This window comes from Martes martes, assembly GCF_963455335.1.
Source record: "Martes martes genome assembly, chromosome: 9".
Taxonomy (NCBI): domain Eukaryota; kingdom Metazoa; phylum Chordata; class Mammalia; order Carnivora; family Mustelidae; genus Martes; species Martes martes.
This window is the reverse complement of record NC_137896.1, coordinates 113601584-113624309: the sequence shown is the minus strand read 5'-3', so window position 1 is coordinate 113624309 and position 22726 is coordinate 113601584. Positions and strand designations below refer to the sequence as shown.

General features: G+C 36.5%; 1 protein-coding gene across 2 annotated transcripts in view; it reads left to right on the top strand.

Moving 5' to 3' along the window:
* Positions 1-22726, top strand: part of BIRC6 (baculoviral IAP repeat containing 6) — a 234697-nt gene that overhangs the window by 55639 nt on the left and 156332 nt on the right. For both annotated transcript variants that reach the window (XM_080814319.1, XM_080814318.1), the window contains exons 9-15: positions 296-354; positions 5323-6717; positions 12340-12489; positions 15505-15730; positions 18902-19062; positions 20128-20259; positions 20744-20875. In XM_080814319.1, the coding sequence (XP_080670445.1) occupies positions 296-354; positions 5323-6717; positions 12340-12489; positions 15505-15730; positions 18902-19062; positions 20128-20259; positions 20744-20875 (2255 nt within the window). The remainder of the gene's footprint in view (positions 1-295; positions 355-5322; positions 6718-12339; positions 12490-15504; positions 15731-18901; positions 19063-20127; positions 20260-20743; positions 20876-22726) is intronic.

Below are 22726 nucleotides of genomic sequence, written 5' to 3'. Positions count from 1 at the left end.
CTGTTCTCAGTCATACCTTAATAGTCTTCAGATCCCTACAAATTTTATTACAGATTCTTAGAGGTTTCCACATTCTGTTTCAGACACTTATTTCATGATTTTAAGGTAATCCAATACCAGCATTGTTAATCAGTTATGATCTCAGACTACTTACATGTCATTTAAGTGAGTTTTAATAGTTTTGTATGATACTTATATTTGGGATGCAGAGCATTGGTGGTTGCAACTTTGTTCTAGTCTCATAATATGTATACCTTTTTTTGAAATTCAAATTATTTTTTACTTTGTCTTTAAGTGATGATTTACTGGAGGATTCAGACAGTGAAGAGCATTCCAGATCAGATTCTGTGACAGGTATGTTAAAAATGTCAGATAATCTGTTGTTTAAATCCTTGCATTTATACAGTCATAGGAAGAGCTAAATATTACTTAATTCTAAATTTCTTAGTTAATGCAGACTCTACATTTTCACTAATATACACAGAAAACTCAAATGTTGAACTTTAGAGATCCTGAATTAGTATACGTAGAGTCCCATACTTAAATTTTAAATGGTACTTATTTGAGCCAAACAAGTTAAAATGACAGTTTTACTAAATTTTTGTCACAGATGTCAAGGAATAGACATTAAGCTCTTTAGAATGTGTTAGTTTATTTGCATAATTTATTCTGTTGTTAAATAAAAGTAATATTGAAATTAAGATTCTTTATTCCCAAAATAAAATGGGGAAAGAGAGAATAATTTTTAAAGTATAAAATCATAGACATTAAGGCATCAAGTAAGTGCTGCCTTACTCATTGTCTTATGAAATATTAAGGTGAAAGCGTGTGCTTCAAATTTTAATGTAGTTGTATAACAGGCAAGGCTAATAGTACATCTCAGAATAGTTTTTCCATATCAGAATTCAAATTCTTGTCATTTATTATAGGCTGAATACTTTTCCCAATACATAAAAGAGGTATGTTAACATCTGTTAATAGAGTTTTGGCAACTGATGAAGATAAAAATATGTAAAGCATAGTACCTGGGTAGTAGCCAGTATTTTTAAAAAGTGACTGTTATTAAATTGTGGCTGTTCTGTAATGTCCTATCTCAGGAACTGAGGACATACATAACTTGTTAAATCTCTGGGGGAAGAGACACAGCTTTGTATATAGTACAGTTGTCAAAAATTGAATTGAGTATAGAATAGCACGTGCTGTCTAAATTCTAAATTGTCATGAAATTTTTTTTAAAGCCCCCAGACAACACTAGACTGATTCGGGGTCAAACCTTAGTGGTATTTTGAAGTAGTTTTTAACAATGAAAAACATTTTAAAGTAGGAAAATATGAATAATTTACAAATGTATAATTAGCTCTAGAAAAATAAAGAACAGATTCATTAAAAAAAATTAGTCTGATGAAGATAATGCTCCTTTCCCATTTTGTTGTCTTTTTGCAAAAACGGATAAGGGATACAATTGCATTTTCTTAGTCTGGGAAAGAATAATAAACTGGTCACAGGTTACTTGAAGACCTGGTTAGAGCTTGAATTCTTCTGCCAATTCACTCTTTGGTCTTGTCAAGTCATTTAAACTCTCTGGGCCTCAGTTTTTCCTCTGTAAAGTGAAGTGTTTGAACTAAGTGTTCCTTTATGCTGTTCTTAAAGGTTTTGATTCTAACCATAACCTTTCCTTTGTATGCTGTAGCTTTGCTCTTTTCTCTGGGTCCAATGATCTCAGTAGGTATTTTTGTAATTATAATATCTATCTTTGGTCTATTTCTTTATCCCTTTTCTTCTTTTATCTTTTTCTTCTATGCTTAGTTGATTTTTCACTTCCTTTAGATACTATAGTCCTATTTATCTCACTTCCCAGTATCTAGAAAGTCACCATGTATTGTTGGCTTTTTCTGTGATATCTCATTTAGGGTTGGAGCTTTTGTCCTTATGTAGTATTAAAAGGTAGGTATGGAAAGAAAAAAAATCTTCTGATTAAAAATTGTTAATTCCCTCCTTTTAGGATTTGTAAGTAGTTCATTCATTTGTAGTAAAATATGTATAGTAGTCTACCTCACTTGCGGTTTCACTTTACACAATTTTTCAGTTACCTTTGGTCAACTGTTGCCCTGAGCAGGTAACTTTCCTTCTGGCATGGTATGGTCAGAAGGTCCATAGTAGCATAATGCTAGGACACGATGCCTGTGTCATTTACCCCACTCCATCTGATCACGTAGGCATTTTATCTCACATCATCACAAGAAGAGTGAGTACAGTATAGCAAGATATTTTGGGAGAGAAAACACATTGACATAACTTTATATTTTTATTACAGTATATTATTATAATTATTCTATTTTATTATTAGATATTGCTATTAATCTCTTACTGTGCCTAATTTGTAAATTAAACTTTATCATATATATGTATACAAATAAAACATAGTACATATAGAGTTTTGTACTCTGTGCAGTTTCAGTGTCCACTGGGGTTCCTGGAACGTATCCCTGCCTATAAAGTGGGGGACTACTATATCTTCTAAGTTAATTCTGTTATATTGGTAGTTTATTGGCGAGTTTATGGAGGCTCATGATATGAATGGGAGATGTGTTCCTTTCCTGAAGCATCTAAAATAAGTCGTAGATGCTATTTCAGAATTTACATTTACCAACTCTAGGTGATTCCCATCAAAGTGAATGACAGTCTGAAGAATTAGGGAATGTATTTCTTAACTAAGAGATTTTTACTTGTTTTTCATTTAAACTTTATGGCTTTTGAAAGTTTCTAGGGGCGCCTGCGTGGCTCAGTCGTTGGGTGTCTGTCTGCCTTTGGCTTGGGTCATGATCCCAGGATTTTGGGGCCGCGCCCCACGTCGGGCTCCCTGTTCGGTGGGAAGCCTGCTTCACCCTCTCCCACTCCCCCTGCTTGTGTTCCCTCTCTTGCTCGCTCTCTCTCTGTCAAATAAGTAAATAAATAAATAAAATCTATTAAAAAATGACGTCAGAGAGAGAAGATTGGTTTTGGGGTCAGATAACTGAATTAAGGATGCATTTGCTTCTTGTGAAGAGTGGGAAGAATGACAGGAGAGAGAAGGAGGGTTCAGATTGAAATTCTTAGTTTTTGAAAAGTGCTCAGTAAAACCTGTTTGCGGGCGCCAGGGTGGCTCAGTTGGTTGAGCGACTGCCTTCAGCTCAGGTCATGATCCCGTACTTCCAGGATCGTGTCCCGTATCGGGCTCCCAGCTCCTTGGGGAGTCTGCTTCTCTCTCTGACCTTCTCCTCTCTCATGCTCTCTCTCACTCATTCTCTCTCAAATAAATAAAATAAAAAAATCTTTAAAAAAAAAATCCAAAAAACCTATTTGCTTACCTCAGAGAGTTTGCCTGAGAGAACTGTTGGCTGACACCACCTAGGTAAGCAGAGGAGAGAAGATTTCCCAAAAAATGATTATCTGGGGAATATTGTGTTGCAGTCCGTTTGTAGCTATATTATGTAAAAACTTGTAAGTCCAGTAGGTTTGAGAAATTCTGAGATAACAGATTTCTTACTGCAGTATTTGACAGTTTTCATTGTGCTTTGTCAGTCGTCTGAAGTAGAATGTTCAGCATGGGCTGTTTCTTAGATATTACTTAAATGTTTGGGAAGAAGCAGAGGAGTAATGCCACTTGTCATGCTGCCCTTCTTAATGAATAGTCCCACTTTCTATGCTATTTACTTTGAACATTTCTTAAATGTGTGTTAATATATGTAATTTATGGTTATTTTGTTTTTATCTCTCTTTCTCTGTATGAATAAACTAAAATAGCTTTTTCCTGGCAATTTCTGACCATAACTTTAAAAAAAATCATTAAAAAAATCATTTATAGAAGTTTCAGTTTAGTCCAGTAAACAGTTGAGCATCCTCAAGATTTATTACAGTGTACTACATGCTATCAAAATCTTATTGTCAACTTTTAATTTCGATTCTAAATTAGTAGAGTTAGTATATATAACTATTACATGGCAGCACAGACAGACTGCATGTGAACGTAGCCAGATGAGTGGTTGCATAAATGAACAGCTTCATTAAATGATTAAACTGTTGAGTGTATAATTACAGTTTTCTTCCATCTAACTAGAAATGATTTCAGTTTTAGGTCATAATAGCGACATTATATCAACTGAGAAGATTATCCTCAAAAAATGGGAAATTCTAATAAGACTGTCAGTGAGCATTTTAAAGAAATAGTTAATGAAATAGTTAACAGAAATGGTGGGAATAGAACTTTGAGTACGTGTTATGTGTATGACGTTCCATGAATCTCAGTTTTATGTTACTTGGGCACCTTTCAAACTTTCATGCAGTTGTTGAGTTATGTTTATTTCCTTTACTCTTCTGTATTTTTCTTACCTAAACCATAAAGCCAATTCCAATGTTCTTTTTTTTTTTTCTCCCTTAAGAAATACTTAGACATTATTGTTGCTAATAATGTTGTTGCTGACTGATAGGATTTATTGCTATTGAGAAAGACACAAATCGGTTCAGACTTCAGTTCAGTATCAAGAGATTTTACTTGGCTTAGGGGTTGAGTGACATCTGTTGCAGGGTTTTGTGTAGACAGCATGTTTCAAGCATTGAGACTGAGAAATGACTTTTGTACTCTTTATAAGGGGACAACACACAATGAAAGGTCATTAAGGGGTAATGTAGTTCACTTTAAATAAGCTATAAATTAGCAGGTAATGCAGAAGACACTTTCTGCTTCACTTTAAAATGGCAAATTTTGGGAATTTTTCCTTCCTGGTTATAATTTTTTTCTAAGCTGAGGTTAAGATTACATTGTGTACTATGATAATCAACTGATAATTAGTATGGTGGGGTAGGAGAGAGGAGAGCATGCTATGACTACTTCTAAATGGTATAAGGTAGGAAACTGACACTATAATCATGTTTCATGGATATTCAATAAAGTGCGTAAGTGACAGTTTTAATGGTATTGAGTGTTTTTTGGTTTAGAATGGAAGGACAGAAATCCTGTTATTTTATACTAATAATGTCTCATTCTTTAGTCCTTCTCATAAATTTAAAAGGGTGGGGGTGCGTTGCTCATAAAGTTCCAGGAGAATATATTCTGAAATGAAAATGATTTTGACTCTCTTGAATACCTCAGTGGTTTTCCTGAGTAGATTTATCTTAGATTTCATTAACTTCCCTTTAAAATACTTTAAATTCTTCCACTGATGTAATTATAATGCACTAACTGATTGGATGAGTAAGAAAAGAAATTAACGAAAGCATTATGCTAAAGATTTGTGACTTGCCAATCTCGAGGCCAGTTCTAATGAATATTGTTCCTTTTCAAAGGGCATACGTCCCAGAAGGAAGCCATGGAAGTGAGCCTTGATATAACAGCACTCAGCATTCTGCAGCAGCCTGAGAAACTTCAGTGGGAGATTGTGGCAAATGTGCTTGAAGACACTGTTAAGGATCTTGAAGAACTTGGGGCAAATCCTTGCTTAACAAACTCTAAGAGTGAAAAGACAAAGGAAAAGCACCAGGAACAACACAACATTCCCTTTCCATGTTTATTAGCGGGAGGTTTATTAACATATAAATCTCCCGCTACCTCACCCATTAGTAGTAATTCTCACAGGTCACTGGATGGTTTAAGCAGAACTCAGGGTGAAAGTATATCAGAACAAGGGTCAACTGACAATGAATCCTGCACTAACTCAGAATTAAATTCTCCTCTGGTAAGGAGGACTTTACCTATTTTGCTTCTTTATAGCATCAAGGAATCTGATGAGAAAGCAGGAAAAATATTTTCACAGATGAACAATATAATGAGCAAAAGTTTGCATGATGATGGTTTCACAGTTCCCCAGATCATTGAAATGGAGCTGGACAGTCAGGAGCAATTGTTGTTGCAGGATCCTCCTGTGACTTACATTCAGCAATTTGCAGACGCAGCGGCCAACCTTACCTCTCCAGATTCTGAGAAGTGGAACTCTGTGTTTCCCAAGCCTGGGACTTTGGTTCAGTGCTTAAGGCTGCCAAAGTTTGCAGAGGAGGAGAATCTTTGTATAGACTCCCTAACTCCTTGTGCTGATGGAATTCATTTGTTGGTAGGACTGCGGACATGCCCTGTTGAATCCTTGAGTGCAATAAATCAAGTAGAGGCCTTGAATAATTTAAATAAATTAAACTCTGCACTATGTAATAGACGGAAAGGTGAGCTGGAATCAAATCTTGCTGTAGTGAATGGTGCGAATATTAGTGTAATCCAACATGAATCACCAGCAGATGTACAAACTCCTTTGATAATTCAGCCTGAGCAGAGGAATGTTAGTGGTGGATATTTAATACTTTATAAAATGAATTATGCCACTCGGATAGTGACTTTAGAAGAGGAGCCAATAAAAATCCAACATATCAAAGACCCCCAGGACACAATTACCTCGCTCATTTTGCTTCCACCAGATATATTGGATAATCGGGAAGATGACTGTGAGGAGCCTGTTGAGGAAATGCAGTTAACCTCAAAGAATGGCATTGAAAGAGAAAAAAAGGCTGATATTTCTACTCTTGGACACCTGGTAATAACCACTCAGGGAGGATATGTAAAAATATTAGATCTTTCAAACTTTGAAATTTTGGCCAAAGTGGAACCTCCCAAAAAGGAGGGCACTGAGGAACAGGACACATTTGTTTCTGTCATTTACTGCTCGGGCACAGACAGGCTGTGTGCATGCACCAAAGGTAAGATACTGGTTTGTTTGGGTCTCCTACAAATCTTATAAAATCAGTGTATATGGCATTCATTTATATGCATACCTAGTATGAATTTTAGATCCATATAGATGGAGAGAAATTTATTTATTTTTTTTTATAATGAAGCGGTAAATCTTTCTACTGTTTTAACTTTTTGAAACTTTTTTCTACTGCCCTAGGTAAGGATTCTAATTGTAAATAAGTTAATAAATCTCTCAGAAAGTATCTTCTCTGCTTTAACCTCAAGAAAATAACCTGCTGTTGTTTCTGTGAGTCCTGACTCTGCATCTGCTCAAATTTGTGGCCTTGGGCAAGTTACTTTAAACTCAGTAAACCTTTTTTTATTTATAGATGAGGATAAGAAGGCCTGTTACCAGGCTTCTTAGAATGAAATGAAATAAAGTATGTAACATTTGGGCACAGAGTATATATACTGATCATTACTTCCTCTTGAAAGAAAATTATTTAGCAAATGATTACTAGTTTTACCAAATAAAATTTTTTGTCTAATTTACTCCTGACCTTTGGCTAATGGTTGAATCAGCTTTGCAACATCTTAGGCCCCGTACAGAGTAACACATGGTGTGCATTTTTTTCCTCTACTTTTCTTATTATATATTTTAAGTTGGAAAAATTTTTAAAGTAGTTTTTGAAAAGGATTACTGACAATGTCAGGCAAAATGAATAGTCTTATTGATAGTTTAGTAAGAGTTTAGGGCCAGGAGATATTTGAAGCCCAGGTAACTATAGCCACTGGTTAGGAGAAGAACTGGGTGTGAGGAGAGTCATACATCTCATTTGTGGTTCTTGGGAAGAATTAACCTGAGTTTTTCCTCACTTTAAAATTGCAGGAGTTTGGCCAGGAAGGGTAGTGGTGAATGTAGTGGTTCAGATGGCCTTCTTTGGAATACATCTAGTGAAATAAGGGGAAGAAACATCTTCAAATAACATCAAACCCAAATTTAAAATTAATTAAATTAAAATTTAAAAATGAGCAATGCAGAATAACTTCAGGCTAATTAAACTTTGATTTAGAGTTGATAAAGTTTAGAAAAACCATTAAAATACTATGTGGTGTGAAGGATGATTTTGAAGTTTTCGATCGTGTATGTGCCTGTTCACTGTTGTGAGAGCTTCAGTTCTCATAGTTCGTTTAGTCATCATGCCAACTTTATGAGGTGTATACTATTATTGTGTTCATTTTACAGATAAGGAAACTGAGGGAAGGAGAGGTTAAGTAACTTGCCTAAGTCACAGAGCTAATGAACAACAGAGTCAGCATTCATACCTGGGCATCTGTCGTCAGGGTGCATAAATTACTTTATACTGCCGCCAGAATGTAACAAAAGCACAAGACTTGCAGGGGTACCTGGGTGGTTCAGTTGGTTAAGCCTCTGACTCTTGGTCTTGGCTACGGTCTTGATTTCAGGATCATGAGTTCAAGCCCATGCTGGGTGTGGAGCCCACTTTAAAAAAAAAAAAAAAAAAGTAATGAACCTCACTTAGAAAAAGAAAAAAGAAGAGTCATACATTGAGTTTTAAAGAATGTTTTAATGTGAAAGATTTAAAAAACGAAAACAGTTTAATATGCCATAGGCCATCCAGAATGGAGGTAGATTTGGAACCTGAGTGACCTAGCCCCAGTATACATCTGTGTAAGATACCAGTGTTTTCCAGAAGTACAGTCAGGGGTTAATGGTTTTAATTGTTTGATGAGATATGCTTTTGTGAGATAAAGAAGTAGTATTTATTTATTTATTTATTTTTAAAGATTTTATTTATTTGTTTATTTATCTGACAGAGAGATAGAGAGCACAAGTAGGCAGAGCAGCAGGCAGAGGAAGAGGGAGAAGCAGGCCCCTTGCTGAGCAGGGAGCCCGATGTGGGACTTGATCCCAGGACCCTGGGATCATGACCTGAGCTGAAGGCAGTGGCTTAACCAACTGAGCCACCCAGGTGCCCCAAGAAGTAGTATTTAAATAGATTAATGTATTCTTGGAGTTTGGACAACGGAAGAAAAGTTCTAGGAACTTCTCCTATATAGGGAATTTATCCAGATGGATCAAAGGACAAGAAAAAGCCGGAGAAGTTAAGCACTTTGAAAATTATCCCCTAGTTCTTCAAGGATTGACTGATCAAGATAGATTTGAAAAGATGAGATTAGTAACCAAAAAGAGAAAAGAAAAGTTGATGTTATATCATGTATATTTGACAGTCCAAAAAAGTAGTTGTAAAAAAAATTTTTTTTTAAGATCTTATTTTTATTTATTTGACAGAGATCACAAGTAGGCAGGTAGAGAGGCAGCCAGAGAGAGAGGAGGAAGCTGGCTCACCGCTGAGCGGAGAGCCAGACGCGGGGCTCGATCCCAGGACCCTGGGATCATGACCTGAGCCGAAGGCAGAGGCTTTAACCCACTGAGCCGCCCAGGCGCCCCAGTTGTAAAATTTTTTAAAAAGGATTACAGACTCTGACCCAAAAGGACATGACATTTCCATTATGTTGTAAGAGTGTATTCAAATAGGATAAAACTCCTTTTCTCATGGAGAATCATTGAGCATTTTGATAAAAATCTATAATAAATGTTAATTTCAAATAGTATTAACAGTATACTAAAGGTAGATTTGATGCAGTTATGTTTGATGAAAGTTTGGAACTAGAATATACATACATATACATATATACCTAGATGTGAAACAAGGAAATAAGGTCCCTTCTGGCCACTGTGCCACTAGCCAGCAGCTCCAGAAATATGGGCCACTTTCCCCACAGCTGGCTCAGGGCTGAGGAACGGGGGATGGCAGCTGCTTCCTGCAGGCCACTTATGAAAGATCAGTAGCCTTTCCCTTTATCAGGCTTCCTCTGGTTACTGTTTCTTGTTAGGTTCCAGAGTTCAGAAATAGTTGTTATCAGTCACTTTCTAGTTCAGTAGCTGACCTCTAGAGCTTCCTACCTAGAACTTCCTACTCCGCCATTTGGTGTGACATTACTGGAGCCTTTGTTGGTGTATATATATATTTTTAATAATTTTTTTGGAGTTCTGTTCTTAGTGATTTAATCTGTCACAGACTACTTTAGAATAATACTAATTTACTAGTAAAATACACTTTGCTCTAATCTTTTTTTTTTGCTCTCATCTTTTTTCTTTTGGTCCTTTGTGCTACCATTTTCTTAGATGTTGCATTTAGATAAGTTATAAACCCAACCAAAAAGAGTTGTTTTATACAATCTTTGTCTCTTAAAAAAGTTTACAAAGAAATGAGATAAAAAATATATATTATGTCCATCTACTTTACTCATTTCATCACCTACGCACTCATTTCTGGTATTTTGTGTGTGTGTGTGTGTGTGTGTGTGTGAGAGAGAGAGAGAGAGAGATATCTGAGAGAGAGAGAGAGAGAGAGAGAGAATTTGATAGTGCTTTCTTTCATCTTGAAGGCCTTTTTTTAGTACTTATTACAAGGCAGATCTCCTAGTAAAAGATGCTGTTTATCCTGAAACATTTCTATTTCACTTTTCATTTTTGAAGAATAATACTGTGTATAGAATTATTAGTTGACTGTTTCTTCACATCTCATTCAGTTTCCTTTGGCCTCATTGTTTCTGGTAAGTCCGCTCTTAATTTATATCATGGTTATTAGATCTGATGAGTCATTTTTAACTTGTTGCATTTGAGGTTTTCTTACTAACTTTCAAACATAGCATATGTACCTGTGAATCTTATTGTATATATCCTACCTGAGGTTTATTGAATTGATTGGATTTGCAGCGTAATGTTTTTCTTCAGATTTGGAAAGTTCTTGTCCATTATTTCATCAGTTTTTTTTTCTTTGCCTTTTCTGCTCACTTTTTCTGGAATTCCCATTACATGTATGCTCTTATACTTGATCTGTCCCATAGGTCTCTGAAATGCTTTTCATTTAAAAGATCTTTATCTTTTCTTTAGATTGGTTAATTTCTTATGCTCTATTTTTATTTTACTGATTCCTTCTACTGCCGTCTCAAATCTACTTTGAACCTGTATAATGAACTTTTCGTTTTAGCTATTTTATGTTTCAACTCCAGAATTTCCCTTTCTTCTTTAAAATAATTTGGTTTTTGGTTGAGATTTTTTACTTGTTGAGTCATTTCCACCATTTGTTCTTTTAATTCTCCATACCTGATTTCCTTTTATTCTATAAAAATACAGTAGCTTCTTTGAAGTTCTTGTCTGCCAAACCTAAATCTTGGGAACTCAGAAATATTGCTCAATGATTTTGTTTTCCTTAAGCATGGGTCAGTCTTTCTTCAGATGTCTTACAATTTTTAATTTAATACTGAACATTTTAAATAACATTGCAGAATTCTGAATTCTGATTTCCCCTCTTTGGAGAGTCTTGTTGCTTTGTTTGTTTGGTAACCCCTCAGGACTATATCTGTGAAATCTGTTTCTTTTGCAGTGTGCAGTCACTGATGTCTCCAGTCATTTCTCTGTCTCCCCCCCCCCCCCCCCCGCCAAGGTTTTAATTTTTAAACTTGTTTCTTATTTGTTGCCTCTGTGTCCACTTAGCTTAATATTCAGCCAAAGATTTTGATAAGTGATTATGCCCAAGTAACTTCACCAGAAAGGCTGTATTCAGGTGTGTCCTGGCTTTTATTTGCTTTATTTTTATTTTCTGTCATGCCCTCTTACAACTCTTCTGCATATGCATGAGGCTTAGTTGACTGGGAATGTGTGGATGGCTTGGGCCCCATCTGGTTTTGTAATACATATGTACAACTTCTGGTCATTGTGGATTATGTGGAGAGTTTACCAAACCCCTTATGTTTCTTTCACTTCTTTTAACTTTGTATTAAGGGCAGAGTCATGTCTTTAGGATGTACTTCATTTTTGTTGCCTCTGAGCCCTTTCAGCTGATGGCTGTCCAAATCCATTGAGCCCCCTCTGGCAGTAGCATCCCTTCTGCTGGTTTTCATTGCTTGCTCCACCCTGGTTGAATGACCATTTTGTCTGGCTTTATAGTTGCTTTTCAGGAAGAGGAGTTGTCATCTTCCTTATTCTGTCGTGTTGAAAGTGAATCTCCAAATACTTCTTTTTAGAATGTTCTTTTATCCATTGATTTTTATCTTAAATATTTGCTAACTTTGCTTTCATTTTTTTTCTGTGAGAAATTAAAAAAAAACAATTTCAGTTTAATTTCATTTCATTGTGAATGCTTCAAAAAATTAAGAATCTGTGTTCATTTTTATTATTGCTGAGATATTTAGCTAGTGCATCAGTTTCCTCATCTGTAAAGTGGCCACAATAATAGTCCTTACCTCAGAGGTTTTTGTGAGGACTAAATGAATTAATTTAAGCATTTAAAATAATGTCTTACACATAGTTAGTACTAGGTAAATAACTGTTTTCACATGTTTCTGTATTTGCCATTTTTTAAATTTAATTTTCAGTTTGTAATACCTTGTCCATTTAATTTCTAAATTCTGGAAGATATGTCACTTTGGCAGCCCTGTTTATCTGCCTGTTGAGTGATATTAAAATAAATGAGTTTCTTAACTTACTAAGTAGTATGCATTTGTATGTTTATCCATATGCCGTCTACCTATGTTGATAAAATTTTACTACACCGTAGGTGGTGAGCTTCATTTTCTCCAAATTGGAGGAACTTGTGATGATATTGATGAAGCTGATATACTAGTGGATGGATCTCTTTCTAAAGGAATAGAACCATCTTCAGAAGGTTCCAAACCTTTATCAAATCCTTCAAGTCCTGGCATTTCAGGTATGATACTAAGTTTTTAAATGAACTCTTAATAGTGGAAATTCTTGTGATATTTAAAGCTTTCTGAGTCTTTCTTAAATAGTCTTAAACATTCTTTCAGTTTTTATAGGCAAATTGTTGTGAACAGTTAAAATAAAAAATGTTTTTTTCACCTATGGTAGGTTGGCCAATATTGGTGATGTTACCTAAGAGGTGAAACATTATTTTGGCCATTAATGGACTTTTAGTCTAGTTATGGAAAAAACCATGAAATAGGGTAACTGAGGGGCGCCTGGGTGGCTCAGTCGTTGGCCATTTGCTTTTGGGTCAGGTTGTGGTTCCAGGGCCCTGGGATCGAGCCCTACATCGGGTTCCCTGCTTGATGGGAGGCCTGCTTCTCCCTCTTTCAGTACCCCTTGCCTGTGTTCCCTCTCTCGCTGTCTCTCTGTCAAATAAATAAATAAAATCTTTTGAAAAGAGAAAAAGAGGGTAATTGACTAAATAAATAAATATAAGGTCAGTGCAGTGGCTGATATTACTAATACTACTACTGGAATTGAAAAGCTGGAAAAATATTCTCTCCCTGGGGTAGTATATTCAGATCCTCATTGCCCCATTGTGCATCGTTAGTTAGGTTTGTTTTTGTATGTTGTTTTTGCCTCTTCTCTGTGTTCTATACTGCCTTCCAGAACTATTTTTTCAGAAGAAGTAGTAGTTAACATATTATTCCTCCTAAATCTTGGACTTTTATGAAATAACTCTAGTTTTCTTCTCAGTGTTTGTTACAATAAACTTTGCATGATTTCTTGAGTGTATAATTCTGTTTCATGCTCTTTACATGTTACCTTCAGCTCTCTTTCCCTGCGCTTTATGACTATAGTTAGTCCTCTTGTGCTTCCACAGTGCTCTTATGTTTTACTTAGTCCTTAATTCATTTTATTACCTAAATCTAGCAATTAAAAGGTTAATAAATCCAGGGGCGCCTGGGTGGCTCAATGGGTTATAGCCTCTGCCTTCTGCTCAGGTTATGATCCCAGGGTCCTGGGATTGAGCCCCGCATCGGGCTCTCTGCTCAGTGGGGAGCCTGCTTCCCTTCCTCTTTCTCTGGCTGCCTCTCTGCCTACTTGTGATCTCCGTCTGTCAAATAAATAAATAAAATCTTTTAAAAAAAAAAGGTTAATAAATCTGTAATGCAAAGTATGTTTGAACTCAGATGTGTTCCAAATAGAAATAATATGTAAAGTTGGTATTTGATTTTTATGGACACTTAATATGTGGGTATTTGATCATTTTTCTTTGCACCAGAGGCAAACCTTTTTAATGATTACTAGTATAATACATGCTAACTTGAGTGACTGTCAGTATAATCTGTGCTATCTTACATGCCAGGATTTTTCAGCCTCAGCACCATTATTGCCATTTTGGGCTAGATAATTCTGTGTTGTGGGCAGACTGTCCTGGGCTGTATTAGCAGTATCTCTGGCTTCTGTCTACTAGATTACAGTAGCACAGACAATTACCTCCTTCCAGGTAGCCCTTGGGAGGCAAGATTGTCCCCCTGGTTGAGACAAACTGACTCATGTCTCATGCTACAATAAGTCAAGACTTGATTGTCTTGATTAACTATACAGTTTGGTTTAAAAAGCTAATATACTGGATGTTTCTTACTTTATAGGTTGCTGTTATAATGGAAAAGAAATTTATTTGTTAAGATTTTTAAAAATTATTTATTTGAGAGAGAGAGACAGAGAGAACACAAGCAAGGGGAGGAGCACAGGGAGAGAGAGAAGCCGATTCCCTGCCAAATGGGGAGCCTGACATTGGGCTTGATCCCAAGACCCCTTGATCACGACCTGAGCCAAAGGCAGATGCTAACCGACTGAGCCACCCAGGAGCCCCAAGAATTTTCAAATATAGTCCATAAATACTATTGAGAAAAGATGAATTAGATTGTAAGGAAGTAAATAATATAAAGAAGGTATATTGACATATAGTTCATGTTTACAAACAATATTTAACAGTTTCAGTCTGATTTAAAAAGCTCTAAGCTTTGAGAAGAGGGATGTGGTTTGAAATATACTTTTAATTTGCTATAACTTGGTATAAATTTTCTTTGAAAATATTCTTAACCTATCAGATTTCATATTTTAATCTTTTTAAAAAACTTATTTTTGTTATTGGAACAAGCACAGCAGCCTTTTTCTAATGTTAGAAATTTCATAGATGTGAGCATGTTTTAAGAGAAAACTAATCTCTCTGAAGTAGATTGTTACTCTTTTAATATTGGTATGCCTACAAAATATTCTTAACTATCACAAAAGTAGGAAAAAGTACTGGTGAAGCTTTTGGTTCTGTATGTATTTATCTGCCATCAGTATAGCTTTGACTTTAAAAGATTTTATTTGTTCATTTATTTGTCAGAGAGAGAGAGCGAGAGTTCGTGCACAGGCCAGCAGAGTGGCAGGCAGAGGCGGAGAGAGAAGCAGGCTCCCTGCCAAGCAAGGAGCCTGATGCAGAACTTGATCCCAGAACCCTGGGTTCATGACCTGAGCCAGGCAGTGGCTTAACTGCCACCCAGGCATCCCAGTATAGCTTTGACTTAAAAAATTTTTTTTTATATAAAGTAAAAAAGGGCAGGTGCTATATACTTAATGATGTTTAATACTTTGTTTTGTAAATGATGAAGTCTAAAAGTTACTTACTGATTTGATACAAATTTGGATTGTATTTCAGCACTACTTTTATTTCTCTTTTTAACTTAGGGCTGGTTAGAGCCCAGCCAGGGCTCTTCTAACAAGTTGAGTTGGGATTTCTCCAGTAAGGGGTACCCTCTCTATAATTTAAAATATTTTAAGATGGCTTTTTATTATGCCCGTTATGTAGTTAGTGCTAGTTACTTTATTTGTATATGGATATCTGAGCTCATATTAGTAACTCTCAGGATATTTGGCAAGTATTATAATTGACTAGACAGAAAACGTGAATTAAAACTAATTTTTAAAACCTGTTTCAAATTCTGTATTCACTGTTATTAAGGAGTTGATTTATTGGTGGACCAGCCATTCACCCTTGACATCTTGACGTCTCTAGTGGAGCTAACACGCTTTGAGACTTTAACTCCACGGTTTTCAGCTACTGTTCCTCCATGCTGGGTAGAAGTTCAACAAGAACAGCAGCAAAGGAGGCATCCTCAACACTTGCATCAGCAACACCATGGAGATGCTGCTCAGCATACTAGAACTTGGAAACTACAGACTGACAGGTAAGATATTCTTCCAAGGTATTTGATTTTAAGTCCATGTTATGTATTTGTTAGAAACAACGTAGAATTCTTTTTTTTTTTCTTTAAAGATTTTATTTATTTATTTGACAGGCAGAGATCACAAGTAGGCAGAGAGGCAGGCAGAGTGTTTGGGGGCAGGGGCGGGGGGGAGAAGCAGGCTCCCTGCTGAGCAGAGAGCCCGATGCGGGGCTCGATCCCAGGACCTCGATCATGACCTGAGCTGAAGGCAGAGGCTTTAACCCACTGAGCCACCCAGGCGCCCCAACAACGTAGAATTCTTAGATATAGTATTGTTTCTCCTAACTTTGCATATTAATAACTGTTCATTTGTCATCTCAATTTTGGAGATTTCTATATTCTTAGTTGTAGGATAAAATAGAATAACCTGCCATTGCAGTTAGTTTGGGCATTCAGCTCACAGGTTCATTTAACAGACATTTATTTATTTATTTATTTATATTTTTTATTTTTAAAATTTGAATTGAATTAATATAGAGTGTTATTAATTTCAGAGGTAGAGTTCAATGATTTATCAGTCTTCTGTGATAGCAGTGCTTATCACATCACATGCCCTCCTTAATGTCCATCCCCTAATTATCCCACCCCCCCTATTTAACAGATACTTATTTTGTTGTTGTTGTTTTTTAAGATTTTATTTATTTATTTGATAGAGAGCGAGAGTACAAGCAGGGGGAGCGGCAGACAGAGGGAGGAGCAGGTGACCTCCTGAGGGAGGAGCCAAATGTGGGACTTGATCCCAGAACCCTGAGATCATGACCTGAGCTGAAAGTAGACGCTTAACTGCTGAGCCACCCAGGCGTTCTAGTTTTTTTTGTTTGTTTGTTTGTTTGTTTGTTTTTTTAAAGATTTTATTTATTTGATAGAGAGAAAGCATAAGCAGGGGAAGGGGCGGAGAGAGAAGCTGGCTCCACACTGAGCAGGGAGCCAAATGCAGGGTTCGACCCCAGGACCCTGGGATCATGATCTGAGCTGAAGGCAGACACTTAACTGACTGAGCCAACCAGGCACCCCTTTACAGATCTTTAAATGGTTGTTTTGTGCAGGCACCTGTAGGCACTAGTAATATCGCTGTCACTGGAATTTACATTCTTTGGGGGATAGAAAGACAGTAAGCCAATCAATCTCTAGTATGCCACGTAGTCATAAAAGTTATGAAATGTGATAAAACAATATGGTGTCAGAGTAGTTGGTGGGTATATACCTGTGTGCAAGGGTGAGACAAGGAGAAAATGTGTATGATACTTCTAAGATTTTATTTATTTATTTGAGAGAGAGAGAGAGAGAGCAAGCATGAGCATGGGTAGGGACAGAGGGAGAAGCAGACTCCCCGCTGAGCAAGGAGCCTGACACGGGGCTCAATCCTAGGACCTGGGGATCACAACCTGAGCCAAAAGCAGATGCTTAGCCGACTGAGCCACCCAGGTGCCCCAGTATGGTACTTTCTATGTAAGGGGCCAGGAAGACCTCCATGAAGACATTATTCTGAGGTAATAATAAGTACAAAGACCCTGAGGAGGATGTTTTATGATTTCTGGCAAGAGCAAGAAAACCAGTGTTGCTAGAGTGGGTAAGGCTAGGGGAGAATGGGAGGAGGCCAGGTCAAAAGAGGTATCTGGTCACCAGAGGACAAGTGTCTTTAGAGGCCATAGTGAGGTTTTTATGTGGTATAAGATTAGGGAAATAATAAAGGGTTTTGGATACAGGAATAATTTATATATTAGAAGGCTACAGTAGGACTACTGTGATGACAATAGATGATGAGTGGTTGTGTGTGTTGGAGGACAGTGATAGAAGTGAGGGTTCTAGTTTGGATACTGTTACAGTTTGTTGATGATAGTTTGGAGTGATATCAGTTGTTGGAGGTAGTGAAAAGAGTGGTCAGATTTTGGATGTAATTTGGAGTAGAATAGTATATGCTGATGTATTGAACATCTGGCATGAGAAGAGTTGAGGATGACTAGGGTTTTGGATTGAGCTGACTGAAAAAAATAAGAGTTTCTGTTTACTGAGATGAGAGTGGGCAATTAAGAAGTTTGGCTTATGATAAACTGGAGATGTCTGGTAGACATTTTTTTTTTTTAAAAGATTTTATTCATTCATTTGACAGAGATCACAAGCAGGCAGAGAGGCAGGCGGGTGGGGGAGGGAAGCAGGCTCCCCGCTGAGCAGAGAGCCCGACGTGGGACTCGATCCTAGGACCCTGGGATCACGATCAGAGCCGAAGGCAGAGGCTTTAACCCACTGAGCCACCCAGGCGCCCCTCTGGTAGACATTTTTTAAAGAGATTTTATTTATTCATTTGACAGAGACGGCGAGAGCAGGAACACAAGCACGGGAGTGGGAGAGGGAAAGCAGGCTTCCCACTGAGCAGGGAGCCTGATGCAGGACTGGATCTCAGAACCCTGGGATCATGACCCGAGCTGAAGGCAGACACCCAGAGACTGACTACCCAGGCACCCTGTCTGGTAGACATTTGAATGAGTCTGGAAACTAGTGGAGTATGGTTTGGAGATTTTTATTTTTCAACCTTTATGTAGAATTTAAAATCAGAATAGACATGTTTAAGAAGTAGAAGAAGTTCTTACTTTAAAATGCAGATTCCTGGGATCCCACTCATAGATTTGGGCTAGGGCTCAGGAATCTGCAGATAATCATGCTAATAGTCCCTAGTATAAGGAACAGCATTTATTGGAATGTTCAGTTCCCAAGATAGATTTCCTTTTTTTTTTTTTTTTTTTAAAAGATTATTTATTTATTTATTTGACGGACAGAGATCACAAGTAGGCAGAGAGGCAGGCAGAGAGAGAGAGAGGTGGGGGGGAAGTAGGCTCCTGGCTGAGCAGAGAGCCCGATGTGGGGCTTGATCCCAGGACCCTGGGATCATGACCTGAGCCGAGGGCAGAGGCTTTAACCCACTGTGCCACCCAGGCGCCCTCTAAGATAGATTTCTAAGGTAAGATCAGTTATTGCCCTACGTTTAACCTCTCTTTTGGGAGCTGATCCCATTGAGAAGTATTGAATTTTGTAGGAGGCTACAAATCAGAGTATGAAAAGTGTTATTAAGGATAATGTGGTTTTGGCCAAAGAAAGACTTTTGCTGTATTTAGCATTTTCCCCCTTATTTGACAGCAACAGCTGGGATGAACATGTATTTGAATTGGTTCTACCTAAAGCTTGTATGGTTGGACACGTGGACTTCAAATTTGTTTTGAACTCAAACATCACCAATATTCCACAGATACAAGTGACACTGCTGAAAAATAAAGCTCCAGGCTTAGGGAAAGTCAATGGTAAGAATGAATCAAAATTTATATTTGAAGATTTTGCAATTGATTTCTTTAAAAAACTAATTTTCCAACTTGACTGTCTAGGTCTCATGTCCCTCCCTTGCCTCCCCCCTCCTATCCACTTTCTCCTCCACCCTTATACTTCTTTGCTTTACTTTTGGTAGTTTTACTTAGAAGAGTTAATTCTAGAGTATTTTAGAGGTTTCAGTAGCTCAGTATTGTATAGAATTGCATAAACTGGAGTAATTTAATTTTGCTATTTAGGAAATTCATTTGGTTCTTTTTTGAATTAGTTTCACTGTCATCATTCCTAGACATACACGTTTTCTTCCTAAGAAGTTCTCCTAAGCAGAGACTTGATTGGGAAAGGAACTTTGGTAATGGAAGTCACATATTCTTTTAAAATCATTGGTAAAACCCAGCCTTTCATGTAGTACAGAAACACACCCAGAAATATACCCAACTTTATTTACTTTTCTTACAAGTTCAGAATTTGATAATACTGAGTTATTTAAGTAGATTGTATACATTTAGTATGTTGCGAACTAGACATACTCATCAGTGTTTTCTCCTTAAGAGCTTAATTTAAAAGGCTGGGGATAACTTCAGAGTAAAATGGCTGCTTTATATCAGGGAATAGAAACAGTGAAACCTGAAAAAATTTTTGTTTTCAAAATACAGATATATGTGTTTGTGTATATGTGTGTGTTTGTGTGTGTGGTCCATTCCTTTGAATCATGGCAGATTCTGATTTAATTGGGCCTAGGGCTTAGACATTGGTATTTAAAAAATTTTGCAGGTGCTTATACTCTGCAGTCTAGGGTAAGAACTTCCAGTTTAGTTGCCAGCAAATTATTTCTCAGGTGAATATTTAGTGCCATTTAAGAGAGAGGAATGTATGAAATGATTAAAGGAATCTAATTTTTTTTTCTTCTTCTGACAACCATTTCGTAGCAACTGTGATAACAATCACAGTAGTTCCCAATTTAACAGAAAATTTTAGAATTTCAGGCACATAAATTATTGATATTAAGCAAAATTAAGTTTACTAATATTTTTATCCTCTAGAAACAGCAGTAGATAGGCAGATCACCTTTCCTTTGTCTCCAGCTCTTAACATTGAAGTGGAACAAAATGGGAAACCGTCCCTGATTGATTTGAATGAAGAAATGCAGCACATGGATGTAGAGGAATCACAGTGTGAGTTAAATTATAGAGCTGTTGTCCATGACAGTAAAAGGAGTAGTGATCCAAATGCATCATGTTGGGCAGAGATTTCCTTATGGCTTGCAAAAACTTGGTTTTAAAAACACAATTAAAAAATAACCTATAATTCTGCTTTGGCAATATGCTTTAACTTTCAGCTCATCTTTCTGAACACAGCTGCGCTAATACTCGCATTCTTTTTTTTTTTAATATCTTGGGATTTAAAATCATGTCATGGTTTTATATTTTTTGATGATCAAGGTGAATGTAAATAATATGGGAATGGAAAGCAACATATATCAGATACTTGAAAATATATCAGATCTTTGATTATAGTTCCTTAGTATGGTAGTGAATTCTTATTTGAATACATTCTAAGTATGGTATTTTGTGTGGTTGTATGGGATGGATATTTGCTTATTTCATATCTTTAAATTATAAACTAATTTAAAAGAAAATATGTATTTTCTCTTTTTAGGTCTTAGATTATGTCCATTTTTAGAAGATCATAAAGAAGACATTCTGTGTGGACCAGTATGGCTTGCTAGTGGCCTTGATCTATCAGGGCATGCTGGGATGTTGACATTAACAAGCCCCAAACTTGTTAAAGGTAAAGTAACATTTTACAAAAGCAGAATAAATAATACCACAATTAGAAAAATAGATTTTTTTGTTTTAAATTGATCTCAGAAAACTAAGATTTTATTTTGTTTGGGATTTGCATTAGCAGTTCCATCAGTGTCCTGGTAGCTGAGTTCATTTCCTCTCAGAAGTGACTCTATTTTTATGTGAAACTTCTCATACTACTTTCTCTGTTTTGGAGGTCTCAGTGCTTTTTGAGAAGGCAATAAAAAAAGTGAATATATGATAACTTAATGTGAAATCACAGAGCTTTTTTGAACCAGCTGACATGTTCTGGCATGGTTGGTTGGCTTTCCCATCAAATTAGAGTCCTGTGTCTTTAGTTGTATATTGTTAGAATATTTTCTCTTAAGAGGGTTTTTATAGAAGAGTTTTCATAATATCAAATGTAATTATTAGAGTGTCTAACAAACACATTATAACTAGTGTATAAAATAATAGGCTATTATGTAGAGGATTGCTATTGCAGTAGTAGGACTTTTATATAGCAGCTTTTGTATCCCAGGGTAAATTTAAAAAGCCAACAAACGAAACACCTAGTTCCATTATTGAAGTTATTTTGGAGGTGCGTGGGATGTGCAGTTCTTCCTCAAACCTTTATAACAATTATTTTAATTTGTATATATTCCCTTCATATGAGTTGTCCACATTTACATATTTACCTTTAGTTGCAGACATATGTACAAGTTTTAATGTGTTCTCTTGACTACACCTCATTCTTTTATTAAGTTTATGAGATCCTTTAGTGTGTTATGCTATATACTGGGGTATAGCAGTCAGCAAGACAAATAAAATTTCTCATATTGCTGAAAGTATAAGTTACTTTTGTTGAATGAGAATGTGAAACTTAAATTTGTATATGAAAATAAAAATGTTGACTTTGACAAAATGGAGGGTGCAAATAAATGGCATGTACTTCCAAAGACTCAGTTTAAAAGTATTAATTTTTCTAGCATTTACCAAGAATGATTTTTTTTTCTTACCAAATTCTTCAAAAATCTTTGGAACCAGAGGAAATGGTGGCTAAATTTTTAGACAGAAAGGATGATATGGATCAAAAATGTTTGGAAAAAGAAAACAGAGAGAGAGGGTCTTGTCAGGTACTAGAACATAGAAAAATAATACAGCAATAAGGAGAGTATAACAGTGTAATGCTAGCACAGTAGGCTGGCCAGTCACTGGGCAACAACAAAGGTAGCGTTTAGAATTAGAGAAAGATTTAATACCTGCAAGGTACTAATAGGCTGATGGTTTACTGGTAAGTGTGTTAATTTGAGGGTATTTTTACAGTATATTTTACTTATGGATTGTGTGGTATGATCGTATTTTAGTTAAAAGAAAATAAAATGTACTGGTGGTAATAACCAATATTTATTGAGTGCTGTCTTTGAGTCAGGCACAGTTGTGTTTTAGTTGTCTTGGAGGTAGTTCCTGTTATTACTCCCATTTTACATTTGAAAGAACCAAACCACAGGAGATTGATCTGTCACATGCTGATAAATGGCAGATCCATTATTCAAACCCAGGTAGTGACTCCATAGCCTGCGCTTTGTCATCTGTTAATATCACAGTGCTTACGTACGCGTGTGTGTGAATATATGTGTGCATGCATAAAAAGACTAGATGGATTCACATGATGGTACCATTATTAGCTACGGGTAGTGCCTTAAAGATAGTTTTTTGGTGTATGTTTTCCTGTAGTTCACAAAATGTCTGTTATTAAAATGAATAATTTCAGGGCGCTTGGGTGGCTCAGTGGGTTAAAGCCTCTGCCTTCAGCTCAGGTCATGATCCCAGAGTCTTGGGATCGAGCCCCGCA